Source organism: Peromyscus maniculatus, chromosome 3, assembly GCF_049852395.1.
Source record: "Peromyscus maniculatus bairdii isolate BWxNUB_F1_BW_parent chromosome 3, HU_Pman_BW_mat_3.1, whole genome shotgun sequence".
NCBI classification, from domain to species: domain Eukaryota; kingdom Metazoa; phylum Chordata; class Mammalia; order Rodentia; family Cricetidae; genus Peromyscus; species Peromyscus maniculatus.
The window spans coordinates 81,080,753-81,097,729 of NC_134854.1; the positions used below are offsets into that span (position 1 = coordinate 81,080,753).

General features: G+C 40.6%; 1 protein-coding gene across 2 annotated transcripts in view; it reads right to left on the reverse strand.

Moving 5' to 3' along the window:
- The window catches only part of Fam13a (family with sequence similarity 13 member A), a 94,107-nt gene that overhangs the window by 62,216 nt on the left and 14,914 nt on the right, over positions 1 to 16,977 (reverse strand). Inside the window, exon 2 of one of the 2 annotated variants that reach the window (XM_042273386.2) lies at positions 14,212 to 14,253. The exons of the other annotated variant lie outside the window; for it this stretch is intronic. Within the exon in view, the coding sequence (XP_042129320.2) occupies positions 14,212 to 14,253 (42 nt within the window). The remainder of the gene's footprint in view (positions 1 to 14,211; positions 14,254 to 16,977) is intronic. 2 annotated transcript variants of the gene reach the window in all.

The window sequence follows — 16,977 nt, forward strand, 5'->3', positions numbered from 1 at the left end:
ATAGGAAAAACCCCAACCCACTTCACTGTGCAAAAGAGAACTAAGAACAAATAAATAATGCATACATAAGTCAAAGCCCTGAACTCTTCCAGTTTTCAGATACTGGACTGAGTGCTTTTTTGCATGTATTTTTTTTTTTCTCATTTAGCTCAGAGTGGACCTAGGAGGTATGTGCTGTCTTTCCTGTCTTCGGTGATGAGGTCAGACAGCCTAACAACTGCTCTGGAGGAGAGACACAGATGAGCACGGAGCTGGGAGTGTCAGCTCTGGACCTGAGCTCATTTCCACGTACACTGGAGCATGTTTGCACGTAGAGGTGAAGGCTTAGCATTTGACTTTGCCTTTTGGCCACAATGCCTGTTAGTCACAGTGGTTCCCAGACTCTGTGGCCAACAAGAAACTCTTGCTGTATCTGTCCTGAACTGGAACAGGCAGTCCCCCTAGGGATGTTTTGTGGCTAGCCCTCCATAAATCCAACACTGTATAATTAACTCCTGTGCTCCTCGATACAGTTACACAATCTCAGTTTGGGGAGCCAAGAATGGACTGAAAAACAGCTGGGAAAGACCTAGCAAAGAGACAGATGTGCCAAATGCTAAAGAACATTCCAAAGACAGGCCACCAACCAGTTTGGCTGCTGGCCCCAGAAGGAGGAGATGTAGTCTCTTTCCTCTCTTACACACTTCGTTCTTCATGTTCTCTTCATCTATTAAAGTAGAGGATGCATTTGCTTGTTGTTTTGTGGTGCTGGGGATAAAACAAATGGCCTGACATGTGCTAGGCAGTGCTATTCCACTGCGCTACTGTGCCAACTCCAGACTGGTATTGTTATGTTCCTTTGTTGATTTTTCCCCCCAGGGTAAGGAGAAACAAATTGTGAGGAAGAAAAAGTCACAAGAACAAAAGTGTCCGGCTTTGACATTTCTAACTCTCTAAATAGGTACATTAGAGCCTCTACATACACAGGAATGAGCCATGCCCTTGTTAGCACAGGTGATTGACTGGGTCTAAGAGAAGACGGAGCTAAGTTTACAGAATTGGGCAAAAGTTCTCCCACTGAGCTACAGCCTTAGCCAGATTCTGCAGTTTTCATGAATTCCCCAGTTAATCCCAAGATATTGTTGGTCAGTCAAAGACACACTGAGTAGCAGGCCCCTTAATCCTTGCCCTAAAATTCTTTAGAATTTCAATTATTTAGATATCACAATAGCTATTTTAAATGTTGCAAACAAATTAATAAAGACATAATATGGCAATCTTTTTGTTGTTCTTTCTTTTTCTTTTTCTTTTTCTTTTTTTTTTTTGAGTCATGTTCTCTCTATGTAACCTTGGCTGTCCTAGAACTTGCTTTGTACACGAGCTTGGCTTCCAGTTCTCAGAGGCCTGCCTGCCTCTGCCTCTGGAGTGCTGGGATCAAAGGTGTGCGTCACCACGCCTAGCTTATGCTACTCTTGAATGAAAATCAGTTAAGATCTTCCTCATAACTTAAAGGAAAAATGACTTGAGCCACCTGAGTCAGTCATGGAGATTTCTCTTCGGGTTACAAAGGTGAATGAACAAATAGTACAAGACCAAATAAGTTATATCGTCTTCATTTTTGCTGTATTTATTTTAAATCTGATTTATGCTAACTTTATGTTTTTATTTTTTAAATGTAATATAGAATTTCTAGTTTATGTAGCTTGGATATGATTTTAAGGAACTTAAAGAAGATATTTTCTGTTGAGAATCAGAAAAGGCAAGGTTCTGGTCTTGGCTCTGGAAACTGGATGAAGTCATAGGCAGGCCACTGATTAGCTAGGCTGCTTTGGGCTAGTGTCTTCACACAGAAAATGAAAGGCTTGGCCTTGTGATATCTGTTTAGCTCTAAAACTTAGTAACACTGTCTCAGATTCAAGTTTACTGCCCCCAAATTTAAGTCATTATAAAAGACTAGAGCTACAGTTAGTTAGTTTTATGATGTGGTTAACAGTCAAGCAGTTTTATTAAATACCAAAATGGCTGTGGCCAAGTATCCAGCCACCTTGACGAATACAAAACTTATAACTAAATTTAATGATAGCAACAAGGGCAGCTTTTAAAACTGTGGTTCATTCAAGGAGGAAATTTAAGGCATTGATATGAACTAAAATGCATTTGAGCAATAAAGTTAAAGTATAACAATGTTTTCATTTCATGAAGCCTTTAATTCTCTATATAATATTAGGAATTAATGTATTAATTCAGAGCCCTTAACTAACACATTAAGAAAATTTCTTCCTTACGTACTTCCTGACTTTTGACAGAGCAGAGACTGAAAGAAGTAAGCTCACACACAGTCCCAGCACTGTACTCAGTTTCATTACCATGGCTACTGTTAGTGATGCTGCATCTTCATGCTCCTGCTCTGTTGGTATAATTATGTATTAAACTAGACTCTAAGCCTACAAGTTGATGTATGCTCCGTGGCACAATTAGGTTCCTTTAGTATCTATTTCTTTCTTTCTTTCTTTTTTTCTTTTTTTGGTTTTTTCGAGACAGGGTTTCTCTGTGTAGCTTTGCGCCTTTCCTGGATCTCGCTCTGTAGAACAGGTTGGTCTTGAACTCACAAAGATCCGCCTGCCTGTGCCTCCCAAGCGCTGGGATTAAAGGCATGTGCCACCACCACCTGGCTAGTCTCTGTTTCTATTAGCAGAGTCCAAACTACATTTTCTTAAGCTAATTATGCTTAATAACATTGGTCTCTAAAATTTGCATATGCTGAGATGTGCAGATGCCTGTCGACAAGGGAGACTTTTAGTAGAGCCCTTGGTTTGAAGAAAAAGAAAACACATGCATGTGCATGCACGCATGCAGGTACACACACACACACACACACACACACACACACACACACACACACAAAGTGTCACATCTACCAAACTAGATCAAGGCACCCTGAAAAGACATGGCTGTGCATCCTCTCCTGTTCCAGTGTGTTCTCTTAGGTGGCATATGCAGTCCTAAGTACAGTACCATCACCGTAGCAAACCCCATGAAGGTTAACAGAATTGCCATTTCTCTATGGAATGCAACATATACATTTGTTTAAAAAAAAAAAACCCAACAAAGAGGATACTATGGGATTTGTTTAAGCCTAAAAAAAAATCATATAATTAATAATCAAAATGTCACAAAACTCAAGCCGGGTGGCAGTAGTGATGCACATCTTTAATCCCAGCACTCTGGAGACTCAGGCAGGAGGATCTTTGAGTTCGAGGCCCACCTGATCTACAGAGCTGGTTCAAAGGACAGCCAGGGCTTTACAGAGAAACCCTGTCTCAAAAAAAAAAAAAAAAAAAAAAAAAAAAAAACCAAAAAAACAAAACCCAAAATCAAAACAACAAGTACAAAATCACCAAATTCTTGATTTCTGTATTTAACAAACTACAGTGATGAGGTATTATTTTCTAACAACAAAAACTGACACGCAGTGTCAACAGTAAGGATGACATTATAGGTAACTGAAGGGTGGCTTTCTCAATTTTATGATCTTAGTGCATTCAGCGAAGTGTCCCTCATGAAAACACATTCCATCCTCCTACTTATTCCCTGTGTTTTACCCTTGGGCCATGATTATCACATGCAGAGGGGTCATGTGGCATTTTTATAGCCATTAACCTTAACTATTAGCTGTATGATCTACATATGGTTGATATTATTAACATCTTGAACACAATTTGGCTTTAAATATAGTATACATAATACTGTACATACCACATGGAGTACATACTAATGAACAGGAACAAAAACATTTGTCTTCATCCTTCTTTAATGTCACACTTCCTATTGTTAGGCATATTTGAAGGGGCCTAATGTTAAGAAAAGAGTTTCAGCTTGATATCCTCCTCAGTACTTCACAGTCAGCAGACTCATATTTTGTTTAGCTCTTTTTGGGATTTTGTTTGTTTGTTTATTTGTTTGAGACAGGGCTTCTCTGTGTAGCTTTGGCTGTTCTGGAACTCACTCTGTAGACCAGGCTGGCCACAAACTCACAGAGATCTGCCTGCCTCTGCCTCCCGAATGCTAGGACTAAAGGCGTGTGCCACCACTGCCCAGTTCTTTTGGGGATATTTAAGAGTTCTCAGTTTTAGATACTTTGTAGCAGGAATCTTAAAAGTTCTTATTAATAAGATCAAACCTGGCCGGGCGGTGGTGGCGCACGCCTTTAATCCCAGCACTCGGGAGGCAGAGCCAGGTGGATCTCTATGAGTTCGAGGCCAGCCTGGGCTACCAAGTGAGTCCCAGGAAAGGCGCAAAGCTACACAGAGAAACCCTGTCTCGAAAAAACCAAAAAAAAAAAAAAAAAAAAAAAATAAGATCAAACCTGAGGCCAGTTATTGGGGTAAACGCTGAAAGATCAGAGAAGCAGAACAAGCCACAGCTACCTCACCTCACCAGTTCCTCAGCTGGTCTTATTTCCTCAGACTGAAAGCCTCTGAGGCCTCATCCAGAATGAATCCCAGCTGAACTGTGCTGCTCAAAGCCTAAAAGCTTAACCAGCTAAAAGCTTCTAGTTTTTGGTCTTCACACCTTATATATCTTTCTGCTTTCTGCCATCATTCCCTGGGATTAAAGGCTCACTTCTTGAGATTAAAGGCGTGTGTCACCATGCCTGGCTGTTTCCAATGTGGCCTTGAACTCACAGAGATCCAGAGGGATTTCTGCCTCTGGAATGCTAGGATTAAAGGTGTGAGTGCCACCATTTTCTAGCCTCTGTATATAGTGGCTATTCTGTTCTCTGACCCCAGATAAGTTTATTAGGGTGCACAATATTTTGGGGAACACAATACCACCACAATACTTATTGGATTTATGCCTAAAATGAAATTCAGATTTTTTTCTTTTAGTTTTCATATGAGGTTATTATTAGGCAAAAGTATTAAATGTAACCATCAGATCATATTGATACTTGGCCGGTTTTACAGACTGGAAGCTGAAGTTCAGGGAAGTTGATCTCATTCTGTGTGGTCTGACATCTTAGTGTCCTCACTAAAGATGCACATTATTCTCAAATAATCTGAGAGTTCCAGAAAATTCTGGACATACACCTATTAATATTTATTTCATTAGACTATATTACTAAAGTGCTTCAAAGGATTGAGATCTTTTGCAAAGAGCAAGCATAAGCGTGAACACTGGGGATGCCGGAGCCATTTGCAGGGGGAGGTTTAGGATCTGTGTCTTTGTTTCTTGTGTATTCCTTTGCAATTTTTCTCACTGACATATTGCTGCACGTACAACCCCCATTTCCATATGTACTTAAAAGTTTATCTTTGTTAACGTAAGAGTTTAGATTTACATCAATTCCCCAGGGCTGAAAATATATTAGACTTAGAGGAGAACGTAATCCTACCAGTTTCCCAAACTGTATTCTAAACACTTATCTTATGCCCACAGGCAAGTATCTCTTTCACCCTTCAGAAAAAAAAAGAACAACAACTTTTTGTAACAAATGGAGGCTATTATAGCGATCTATATATTATGCTGATGAAAACACCAGGAAAAAAGAACCATGGGAGGCAGAGAACCAGGATATCTGTAATATAGTGTCTTATACTTGATTTTGAAAAGCATCTGCTCTCTAGTGCTTCTCACAGTTTTTTTAAATGTGTTTGTAATGCCAATTTAACTAACTAACCAAAGTTTTAACGTCTAGACCTCTTTATCTTTCATTTCAGATCTAAACGTGTGTCCCTAACAGATTCTTACTAACATTTTAAAGAGTTTGGTCAGATCCTTGAGAATCTTTTGAGAAGATTATCAATATTACTTTTCAAGTAAAAAAGTTGTTTTTATCTTAAAATTTCAGGGAAGATAGTCTTTTCCTTTAATGTGTAGTTTTGTTTTGTAAATCCCAAATCATTTCTTTGTATGAAAGAGTTCTTAAGGGGCAACAAGGAATCGAGACGTCATTTCCAAATAACCTGGGTGAGCTGATTAGTTCTTAGTTTATGACATTGTCCAAATGCCCTTGCTGACTGTAGCCAGTACATGAGTCTGCCCTAGGACAATGTGCTCCGCTTTCACGGGCAGACTTGCTTGTTTACTCCACCGTTAGGAGTACACTGGAGAATCACACACACAGAATTAGTTAGCTTTTGTGCAATATATACTTTGAAGCATACACTAAAAATCCAATAATCCCCCTGCTCTGAGACCTTTTCCAAATGTTTTGGTTAAGTAGCCAACATCCCAGGGGTATCCTCTCTCCTTCCCATTGTTCTGTGTGCTAAGTCTTTGAGTAGATAGTGAAATGAAGAAGCTAGTGGTGACAGGGAGGTGAAAAGGAACACACACTTCTGTTCTGATGACTCAGGTCTCTCCTTCCTTTGAGGAATGCCACTTGTTTTTCTGGTCAGTGAAGCAGGTAATAAAGGGAGTCCAGTTCTGCCCTCTCCCACATGCCTTCTTTCTTTTCCTGGCTGTCTATCTTGACCAGCAGATGGAACATGAAGACTTCAAGGTGCACATTAAGGGGCAATCTTTGACACCTTGACTTTCTTTGTAGCACGGACTCTAAGTTTGAGGGCTTTTCTAACATCCTTGGAATTTAAGAAGGAAATTGGGGGTAGTTCTATCATAGAAGGTAGTCAGCTACCTGCTTAACTACAAGCTTTTATTTTATTCCAATCCGAAGTTCCTTCAGAGAGAAGCCAATATGAAATCATGGAGCTGAACGGGTCATTTTTAGTAAGGAAAAATTTCCTTTGCTTTATCATGCTGAGGGAAAGCCAAGGGAGAGAAGCATTAAAATTTTATATGATTGATCTTTCTCAGTGGAGTCCGAACACAAGCCTAATGTTTTCATTAACGTTGAGAAAACTGAGTCTAGATTCTGTACTTATCTCTTACTATGCAACAAGTCTGAGCAATGACGCTCATGTATCAAGAACCCAGGACTGAGTTTCTCAAAACTGTCAAACAGTATTAAAGTTTCTCATCTTTGGCCATACTGGTACTTTGGTCTACAGCTAGGTCTGCACATGAAAATCTCCTATGGCACATTTAAAAATTAGACATTCGGCCGGGCGGTGGTGGCGCACGCCTTTAATCCCAGCACTCGGGAGGCAGAGCCAGGTGGATCTCTGTGAGTTCGAGGCCAGCCTGGGCTACCAAGTGAGTTCCAGGAAAGGTGCAAAGCTACACAGAGAAACCCTGTCTCGAAAAACAAAAACAAAACAAAACAAAACAAAACAAAACAAATTAGACATTCAATCCTATACAAAACTTAGATCTTAGCCAGGAAGAAGCAATATTCGAAGAGTTCCCCATGCTTCAACTCTTTAGGGGTTTCTATATTATCAGAAACAGAGATTAACAATTGTTGGTGAGAATGGAAAAGATGGAAACTCTAATTTGTAATTATTGGAAATGTAAATTGGTGCTGCTGGGATGCCAAATAGTATGGGAACACCTAAAAAAATAAGTCCAGCAATTCTACTTTTAGGTATATATTTAATAGAACTGAAATCAGGGAGCTGGCAATTTGAACAACATGTTTACAAGCTGCATCGTTTACAATAGCCAAAGATGGAAGCAACTTAGGCCAGTGTGATAGCTCAACTGGTAAAGGTACTTGCCAACAAGCCAGATGACTGAGTTCAGTCCTTGGGACATGCCTTTAAAAACACTAGGTTTTGGAGCTGGAGAGAAGGCTCAGCAGTTAAGAGCACTGGCTGCTCTTTCAGAGGTCCTGAGTTCAATTCTCAGCAACCACACGGTGGCTCACAAACATCTGGAATGATATCTGGCGCCCTCTTCTGGCCTGCAGGCATACATGCAGGCAGAACACTGTATACGTAATAAATAAATAAATCTTAAAACCAAAACAACAACAAAAAATGGCTGGGTTTCTGATATATGCTCCACGAGCCTGGAGGATACTACGCTAAGGGAAACAACAGTCACAAAAGGATAGATTCTGCATGGCTCCACTTAGGCGAGATGCTGAGAGCATAGAGAACATGAGACAAACTCAGAATGATGGCTGCCAAGGGTTGGGGTTGAGGGCGAAGTGATGAGGAACTAATAGTCCATGGGCGCAGAATTCAGTCTTCTAAGTTCTGGAGTTTCTAGTGATGGGTGGCAGTGACAGGTGTCTAACAACAAAATGTATGAAACATCACTCAACTGTTCATTTAAAATGATGGAAATGGTAAATTATAACCTAAATGTATTTTACAAAATATCAAAAATAATTAAAATTGATGTGATTGGTGAATGTTACATCATTTGTATTACACACACACACACACACACACACACACACACACACACACACACACAGGGCAACTGAACTCCACAGTTGTCCCTTCAGCTTAGAAACACTATTCCTGTCAAGAAGGATAAGGAAAAAACAATAGATAGTTACTTGTGCTACAAACTGTCTAAACACACTTGAATTCTTATCTGGCTAAAAAATTAAATACATACTAAATAAATGGCTTGTTTTCTCCCTTCAGCAGCCTGAAACAAACTAGCCACAAATAAAGTATCTGTGGTATACACTTCTTTAAATCATTTCATGATAATCGATTTCTTTGTTTGGAGACAGGGTCTCACTATGCAGCTCTAGTTGTCCTGGAACTCACTGTGTAGGCCAGGCTAGCCTTGAACTCACAGAGATCTGACTTCCTTTGCCTCCTGAGTGCTGGGATTAAAGGCGTGCATCACCACACCTGGATAATAATGAGGGGCATCAGGAAACACTGTCTTTCAAAGACAAAAATTCCAAATAATAACAACCCAAATTTAAAATTAAAGAAATATAATGAATAATCACAAACATGCAAATTATAGCATAAATTGTTCAAGATAGTGTCCCCTCTGCTCCCCCTCAAAAAAAAGCATCTCAAAATGTTTTTAAAGTTTTCTACGTACAAAAATAGGAGTTGTATGACATAATTTCTAGATATCTCCCTGTTTATGGTAAACCCAGGGCTTTGCACATTTCCCCACTGAGCAACATATCCAGCCTCAGGTAAATTTTTAACTTGAATTTATTCAGTGCTAACGATTTTCAATATTGACTCAGCAGTTCAGAATCTTACGTAAAATGATAGGTCTAAGTCTCCAGCAATTAAAAATGGACAAAATCCTAAAGAATGACCTTGTGTCCCCAACAATTAACTGGGAAATAAATCTATCAGGTATTCCTTCAGGACAATTGGAAGACAGATGAAATCCTGAGCCTGACTCAAGCAACTCCAACTTGCCCAACAGTAATTTAGCTTTGGTTTGTACCCTGTTAAAACTTGGGCTGAAATTTAAAAACTGTCAACTCCAGAGTTCCAATGGTGCATCAAAAAGGAACCATAGGAAGCACTGGGTCCTTCCCAGAAGACAGGTTCAGTTTGCCTATCAGGGGCAAACGCGAGAAGCCATGTGGCTGGCAACAACAGCTCAGTAAGACTGGCTACAGGTTGGCAGGCCCTGAAGCATACAGCTCAGACTTAGATGAAGCACAGGCCACACAGGCCGTCCAGGAATTTGTTTGGATCTCAGGCATGAAATCTGGTTGGACGGGCACCAAGAGCTTGAACGTAGGTGGGGTGGGAGTAGGGGGGACGCGAAAAGAAAGTGGAGGGGAAGCGCCCTGGTTCCGGTGGAAATCGGCTCTAGAAGCCCAGCGCCAAGTCTGTAGACACTGAGAACTCAGACAAATGGAAACATAACGAGCACCAGATCCCAGCCAGATCTGACCCGATGCCAGGAGGAAGAATGCAGACAGCAACAGGCAGCGCCGGGCATGGAAGAACATCAAGGGCAAGGTGCTTTTGATGTTAATCTGATCAGTTGAGTTGGGGGTTCCTGGTTTTGGATACCAGCCTAGCGTCTGAAAGAGAACCGAGTATGATACGCTTGCCAAGAATGTTCCTTGTGTATCGTGCACAGGCATGTGTTTGTTTAGCTGAGGTCTTACCCAAGTTTTGCTTCGCTTTCGTTGCCCTAATTATTTCATTAGGGCTGGTTAATCCCAAGAGAGCAATCTGGGAACAAGGACACCCACTATCCAAGCTACTGTAACTGCAATAAACTTGACACATGGTGGTAGCAGGTGTTGTTGCTCTGTGGCTATGATTTCCTCCCCCTCAAAGAAAGACACCGGCTCTCTGTAGAGTTAGGCAGGCTAAAGAGGGACTGCAGTGGACACTGGACTGTGACCACAGACGGTCTTTGCTTAGACCCAGCGTGTGGGCACTCATGTCTAACAATCTTGCTTTATTACAGCAAGGTCTGAAGAGAGAGAAATACAGGGCGCAACGTGACCATGAAGAAGTAAGTCACGGAGGAAGAAATTCTACACCATGGCCGTGAAGCAAGGTGCGGAAGGTTGGCCTCCTTTGGTTCCCCGCTCTGGTGCCCTACCCTGTCCTCCAGCCAAACTCACACCCTGAGGCTTCCATTGGTGTGCTGCAGCCTCCTTCCAGGCCCTTCATCCACGTTCCTGCCTGGCCAGCCGAGCACCGGTGGCTAGGTCCCTGTGTGACCTGCCTTGATGACCATCTGCTCCCCTTCCTTTGAGACCAGAGGACTGCTTTACTCTATCTTCCATCTGTTCTGACCCATTTCATTCTCTGTGAAGGCTGCCCACTCCCAGACTGCAGCCTCCTGAGTCTTCTGTTCCACTTTGTGCTGATCTTCCAGCATTAATCCGACTCCTGACCAGTTGTTCATCCCCAACCACTCTGCCTGGCTCCTTATTGATGGCTCTGTTTCTGCTAAGTACCTGTCTCAGCAGATACGTCTCATCTGTTGGTTGGTTCTTCCCCCACCCCTTAAGAAAAATCTAGAGAATCAACACCATCAAATATCATATATAGCATTCAGTACTCAACTTACTATTTGGGAAAGTAGCAGGTTGCAACCCTCAATCCATTTTTACTTTCTACAGACAAAATATTACTTTGAATGTAAAGAAATGAGTATAATATTTTTATCATCTTTAAAAAATCAGTGAGGAATTTGTGAGTCTTGTAATAACTATGTTTTGGACATTGAAGCAAAGAACTCTTAAGTAATAAAATGATTAAAAAATGGAAGTTGTTGAAACATGAAAATGTATTAAAAACAGCTAAGCATTATTCACTCTTATTAGATATAACACAAGAAATGTGAACTTATTTATAAATTGTTCATTGGTAGACATGTCACATTTCTAGTTAAAAGTACCCAGCAGAGATTAATAATAATTAGCAATCACCTTTCTTTCTCCCACTTAAATTCTTTATGACAGAATAGCAAGAAAGGCTACCTCAAACCAGCCAGCCTAATAATTATGGGGGTGGGTTCCTGTTTTCTCAGTAGTTTGTTTTAGTTTCTATCAAGTGAGGGAAAAAAGAATTAAGATAAGCTCATACCAAACTAATTCTTATATTATTTTTGAGAGTATCATATAATGTTACTCAGAAAAGAAAAAAAATACTTTTGGAATTTTAATTACAGGTTAAATAATTACTATTTTTGCTTTTGTGGAACAGCAGCTCCACTTACCTTGAACTTCCATTATCTGGAAATAGTGCCTGCTGCCTGCTTTTCTTTCTTTCTCTGCTGTGAACATAGGCTTGCAGGGATATTCATTCTTGAGGGTTTATTTTTTTATTATTTTTGTTTATTTATGTGTAGGTGAGTGTATAATATTGTGTGTGTGTGTGTGTGTGTGTGTGTGTGTGTGTGTACCCGAGAAGGTCAGAAGAAGGCATCAGATCTCCTGGTGAGGGAGTTACCGGAGGTTGTGAGGCATTGATGTGGGGGTGGGAACTGAACTCTGAAAGAGCATTCAGGGCTCTTACCTGCTGCGCTATCCCTTTGCAATTTCATTCTTTATTTCTAATGTCCTTACATTTTAGTGTTTATGACCCTAATATTGAACAGAGCAAGCAGCTTGCATTCAACGTCCAGTAAATACATTATGAGCTTTCTTTCTAAAAATTTTATTTATTTATTTTTTTTTAATTTTATGTGTGTTTTGCCTTCATGTATGTACATTTGTGCCCAGTGTCTGGTGCCCTGGGAGGCCAGAAATGGGTATCTAATCCCCTGGAACTAGAGTACAGGCTCTTGTGAACTACCATGTAGGTTCTGGAACAGGACTCCAGGCCTCTGGAAGAGCAGCCAGGGCTCTTAGCCACTGAGTCATCTCTGCAGCCTCCTTATTTTTCTATCATTCTACCAATTTAGAATTTTTTTTTTTACAGACAGTATTATGGAAATATTATAGTACAGTTAATAAGAAAAAATTCAGTTTCATACTGTAAAACACTGGTATATATCTTTGAAGACTTAAGCCCATTTTTGCCATCTACCTTAAATATAGTAAACATAAAAATAAAATTCAATACTACTTAAAACACAGATTGTTGTCACCCAGGGTAACAAAATGAAGACAGTCAGGAAAAGGCTTTTTTTTTTTTTTTTTTTTTTTTTTGTTTTTTTTTGTTTTTCGAGACAGGGTTTCTCTGTGTAGCTTTGTGCCTTTCCTGGAACTCACTTGGTAGCCCAGGCTGGCCTCGAACTCACAGAGATCCGCCTGGCTCTGCCTCCCGAGTGCTGGGATTAAAGGCGTGCGCCACCACCGCCCGGCTAGGAAAAGGCTTTTAATAGGTGGTGTGATCCAGCGATCCAGTCCTGTGCTCTGTGAAGCTTAACTTCCCTTAGTAGCCAGCAATCACTTGTTTTCTGTTACCATCCATGGTTACATGCGATCTCAGAGTCCCTGTGGGCTCTGGGGTGACACCTTCAAACGCCCACAGTGGCTGCACAGCTGGGACTTCCCCGTGATCAGAATATGCAAATTCAGATTGGATGAAACCAGGGTTTGAAAACAAAACAACCACCACTGGTGGGCTGCCTGGACCTGAAACCCAGTGTGTGCCGCAGGGCAGAGCCCTGGGGAAAGCAGTCACTCAGCTGTGCCGGGCATTCAGTGCCACAGTTCTAAACTACCCTACCGAAATAAAGTCTAAATCTAACTCTGTGATGATTGCAGCAGACTAGATTAGAAGTAAATAAATAATAAGTAAATAAACAAATGGTGTATTATGCATCCTGATATTTCCTTTAAAAAGTGGACTTTAAAATTAAGGCAAGACTAAAAAGCTTGACATTTTTAGTTTATGTGGTTGTATGATATTCTAGCCCAGTGGTTCTCAAGCCGTGGGTCACATCCCTTTTGGGGGTCAAACAACAGTTTCCCAGGGGTCACATATCAGACATCCTGCCTATCAGATATTTACATTATGATTCATAACAGTAGCAAAGTTGCAGTTATGATGTAGCAATAAAAATAATTTTATGGTTACAGGGTTATAGTATTAGGAAAGTTGAGAACCACCATTGTAGCCTATTTTAGAGGCCTTTGAGGTAGAAGGGTAGTTATAAAAGATATGCAATAAGGAAGACTTGGTTCCAAATCTCAGTCAGGTGGCTCACACGGAGAATACAAAAGATCCCAAAGGCATAGCAAGTATTCAGTTACTGGTGTGATTTCACCTAACTTCTGCCCTGAAGTCTGTTAGCTTGACCTGCTGCTATTAATAGTTGTAATTCTGGACCTATAAATGTTAGAAACAACCCTGAGCTCCAGAAACTTAAACTTGCTTAGTATTTAGTTTATTGTTTCACTACTTCCCAGAAAATGAGCTAGCATAGTCCAAGGCTTCTTCAGGGTGCTAGGGACTGTATGCGCGCGCGCGCGCGCGCGCGCACACACACACACACACACACACACACACACACACACACACACATACACGAGCTCTGTGTGCCAGGACTGAGCCCAGGGCCTTGTGGATGCTAACAACATGTTGTGTGCCTGGGTAGGTTTTTTTATTTAGGTTACTTACTACCTTAGCGTCAGGAAGTTTGGGGAATTACATTCTGAATTTAAAATAAAAATGTCTCATTCCAGTCTTTTCAATTATATTAAACAGTAAAAACACTATCCCCCATACCACAGAAAACCAAGTGTGGTAGTACAAGCCTGCAACCTTGGAGCTGCAGAGGTAAAAGCAGGCAGAACAAAAGTTCAAAGTTGTCTTCAGCTGCACAGTAAACTCCAGGCTAATCCGGGATGTCTGAGACTGTCTCAAAGAAAAGAAAAGAAAAATGGGCCAATAAACCCAATGGGACCTTAACTCACCTCTATGTCCTACAGTAGACCCAAATAAGACAGAATAAAGAAAGAAATACCTCAGATAGAAAGGTGACAAAGGTCTTTCATCTTCCTGTGAGCTACAAGAAAAACAAGTTGTGAATTAATAAAATTTCTATTAATAGAACATGTAAATTCTACTAAAATTCTATTCTCCCTGTCACAAATTGTGACATATTACTGCTGATCTTGTAACGGATTCAAGTTAACAAAACACTCTCCCTAGGACCTAGCCAACATCAATTACTTCTTCAAAGAAGCCAGCCTATCAGATAGATGTATTCTCAGATTAGCCTAAAGCAAAAGTAATTTATATCACTCTTCAAGAAGCAGCTTTTTACTATATTGCCCAACAAGTTTATTCAAATACTCATAAATTACATACAACCCCTACAAATTATTACAGACACAATTATTTTAACAAAGTTAATTGCAAAAGTAAGATGAACGATTAACTATCTCCATTAAGTGTGGGCTTCTTCAAGAGTAATTTCCTAAGAGTGAAAAGCACATCCGTGAGGCAAATCTCAGGCTATTTTTCCTATTGGGGCTGCTCTGCTAAGTATAATCTGATATGGATACCAGGGGAGGATGTAAAGAAAATTCTCAACACAGTTCAAGTTCCTCAAACAAAGTGGAAATAATAGGAAGCTTAATATAAAGGCACTTAATCTTTTACATTTAAAATACATGCTAGAATTTTCCTTAACATTGTTTTCTTCTAATAAACTGCCTTTTATTATAAAAAGCATAAAGTTAGTCTCTCTTGCTTACTTATTTTCTTAAGCATCATTCATGAAAATGGAAATGTTGGATTCAATTGACAATATTGGCTTGGAAGTCAACAAGATCTCACTACAGTGATGTAGCCCCCCATGCTCCCCATTCCCTCCCCCCGCCACACACAGTTGTCTTAAGAGTTGAAAAATATGTTACTTTCCAGCTAGAATAGGGCATATGCAATTTGACATGCTATTTCTCAATCTATGATTTTTGGTTTACTGTCTTAATCTCCTTCAGCAGTGCTATTGCCAACGTTGTCCACAATACTGCTGTTCATAGCATCTTTGTGTTTTATGCACACACACACAGGCATAAATTAGCTATGCACATTCTTCCTATGTGAGGAGTGGTGGATCATTTCATCGTAGACTAATGTGGATGGGCTAACAGCAAAGCTGGTACCATTCAGCTAGAATGTGTAAGAGTGAGAGGTAACCTCATCTGGAAATACTCACTTTGGCTGCAATGAAGCTACCTGGAGTGGTTTTACAGGGAGCGACTACATTAAGCCAACCTCACACAAGAAACTTACATGTTTGACTTCAGACTCTTCCTAGAAAACATTTGACAAAACAACTGGGTTTGTTCTCTAGCCGAGAACTCTGTATCAAAGAGATATTATGGCTACCACTGTGCCGGTAAAGCTACCGGTATAGACCTGTAATGATTTCATGTTACAGGATAGGAATATTGCCTCATGTTGTGAAGTGAGGGCTGTCTTTCTTAGATCAGAACTCCTTAACATTAACATGAAACAAAGTACAGCAAATTAACATGCTTAGCATGTATTTTGTGGGCATTAGTCATTTTTTTTAAAGTGGTAAGCATTTGCAGGCATGTCCAATCTCCTGACAATTTCTTATGACCCTGTTATCTACAAAGTTCATGTGAGAATAATGCAATGGAGTTAAAAATATCAATCACAGAAAAACTGCATTTTAAGTAAGTTTATGATTTTGTTTTGAGCCACATTCTCAGCTGTGCTGGGCCACACTGCCACATGGTACAAAGCTCTGAACCAGGTTGTCCCTGTGCCTCCCATTAACTTTTTTTTTTGTAAGTGAGTGTTACACTTCTTTATAGGAAACAGAATCAGTCTCCCACACAAATGGAATAAACTACCTATTGCCTTTGGGTCTTCATAAAGACTCTCCCTGTACTTGGCCCTTGAATCCTCATAAAGACTCTCCCTGTACTTGGCCCTTGCTCTCATTTATCCAGAAAAGCAGGCTCCAAGTGGGGACTTCTAGAACTCATCCAGACAATGATGAGAATAGGAGATAGAAGCTGGTCAGGTAGGCAGAGACCCCAAAGCAGGAGTGCAGCGATGCCCTTGGTGGCGGATGGGCATGCTAGCTCCTGGCTCCTTATTGTCCTTTCCCTTGGCTGGAAGCTGTACATGAGAATATGGCTGGAACTGGGTAGAGGCACTGGACACCTCATGGCTGGGCCACCCAGGCTGACTAGCTCATCCTCTCCCTATGCTTCAGCCCAGAGTGTACTGTAGACTCTTCAGAAAGTTCCCCAGAACTGGCAGCTTGATGGTATCTCACCCCCCAGAGATCCTTTGTGCTACACAGGAGTTCTGTCTTCACTTTCTCTTAAGAGAATCTATAATAAACTTCTCTCTAGAACATACCCTCTGTGGTTCTCAAAGTTCATTCTTTGAATTCTCTAGACAAGAACCCGAAAGGCTTGAGGCCACTTTGGTGGCCTTTCTACTTTCTGGGATCCTGGCCTTTGACAAAGGCCCTGGTGTCCTCAAAGATACCCCAATATTCCCACATCACTAATGCTGGCCAGTGGTGAGTACAATTTATTTTTGTACCTGATGCTGCTTGGTTGTTTATTGTCTTCTAATTGATTTTAATTCATCAAAAGAGTTTGTTATAGACCAGGGGATGTGGCTCAGTTGTTTGAATATCTACCTAGCAATGGGATTAAAGGTATGTGCCACCATGACAGTCCAAGAATATCTCTTGATGGAAACATAGGTTTAGATCATAAGCAAACATTTTTTT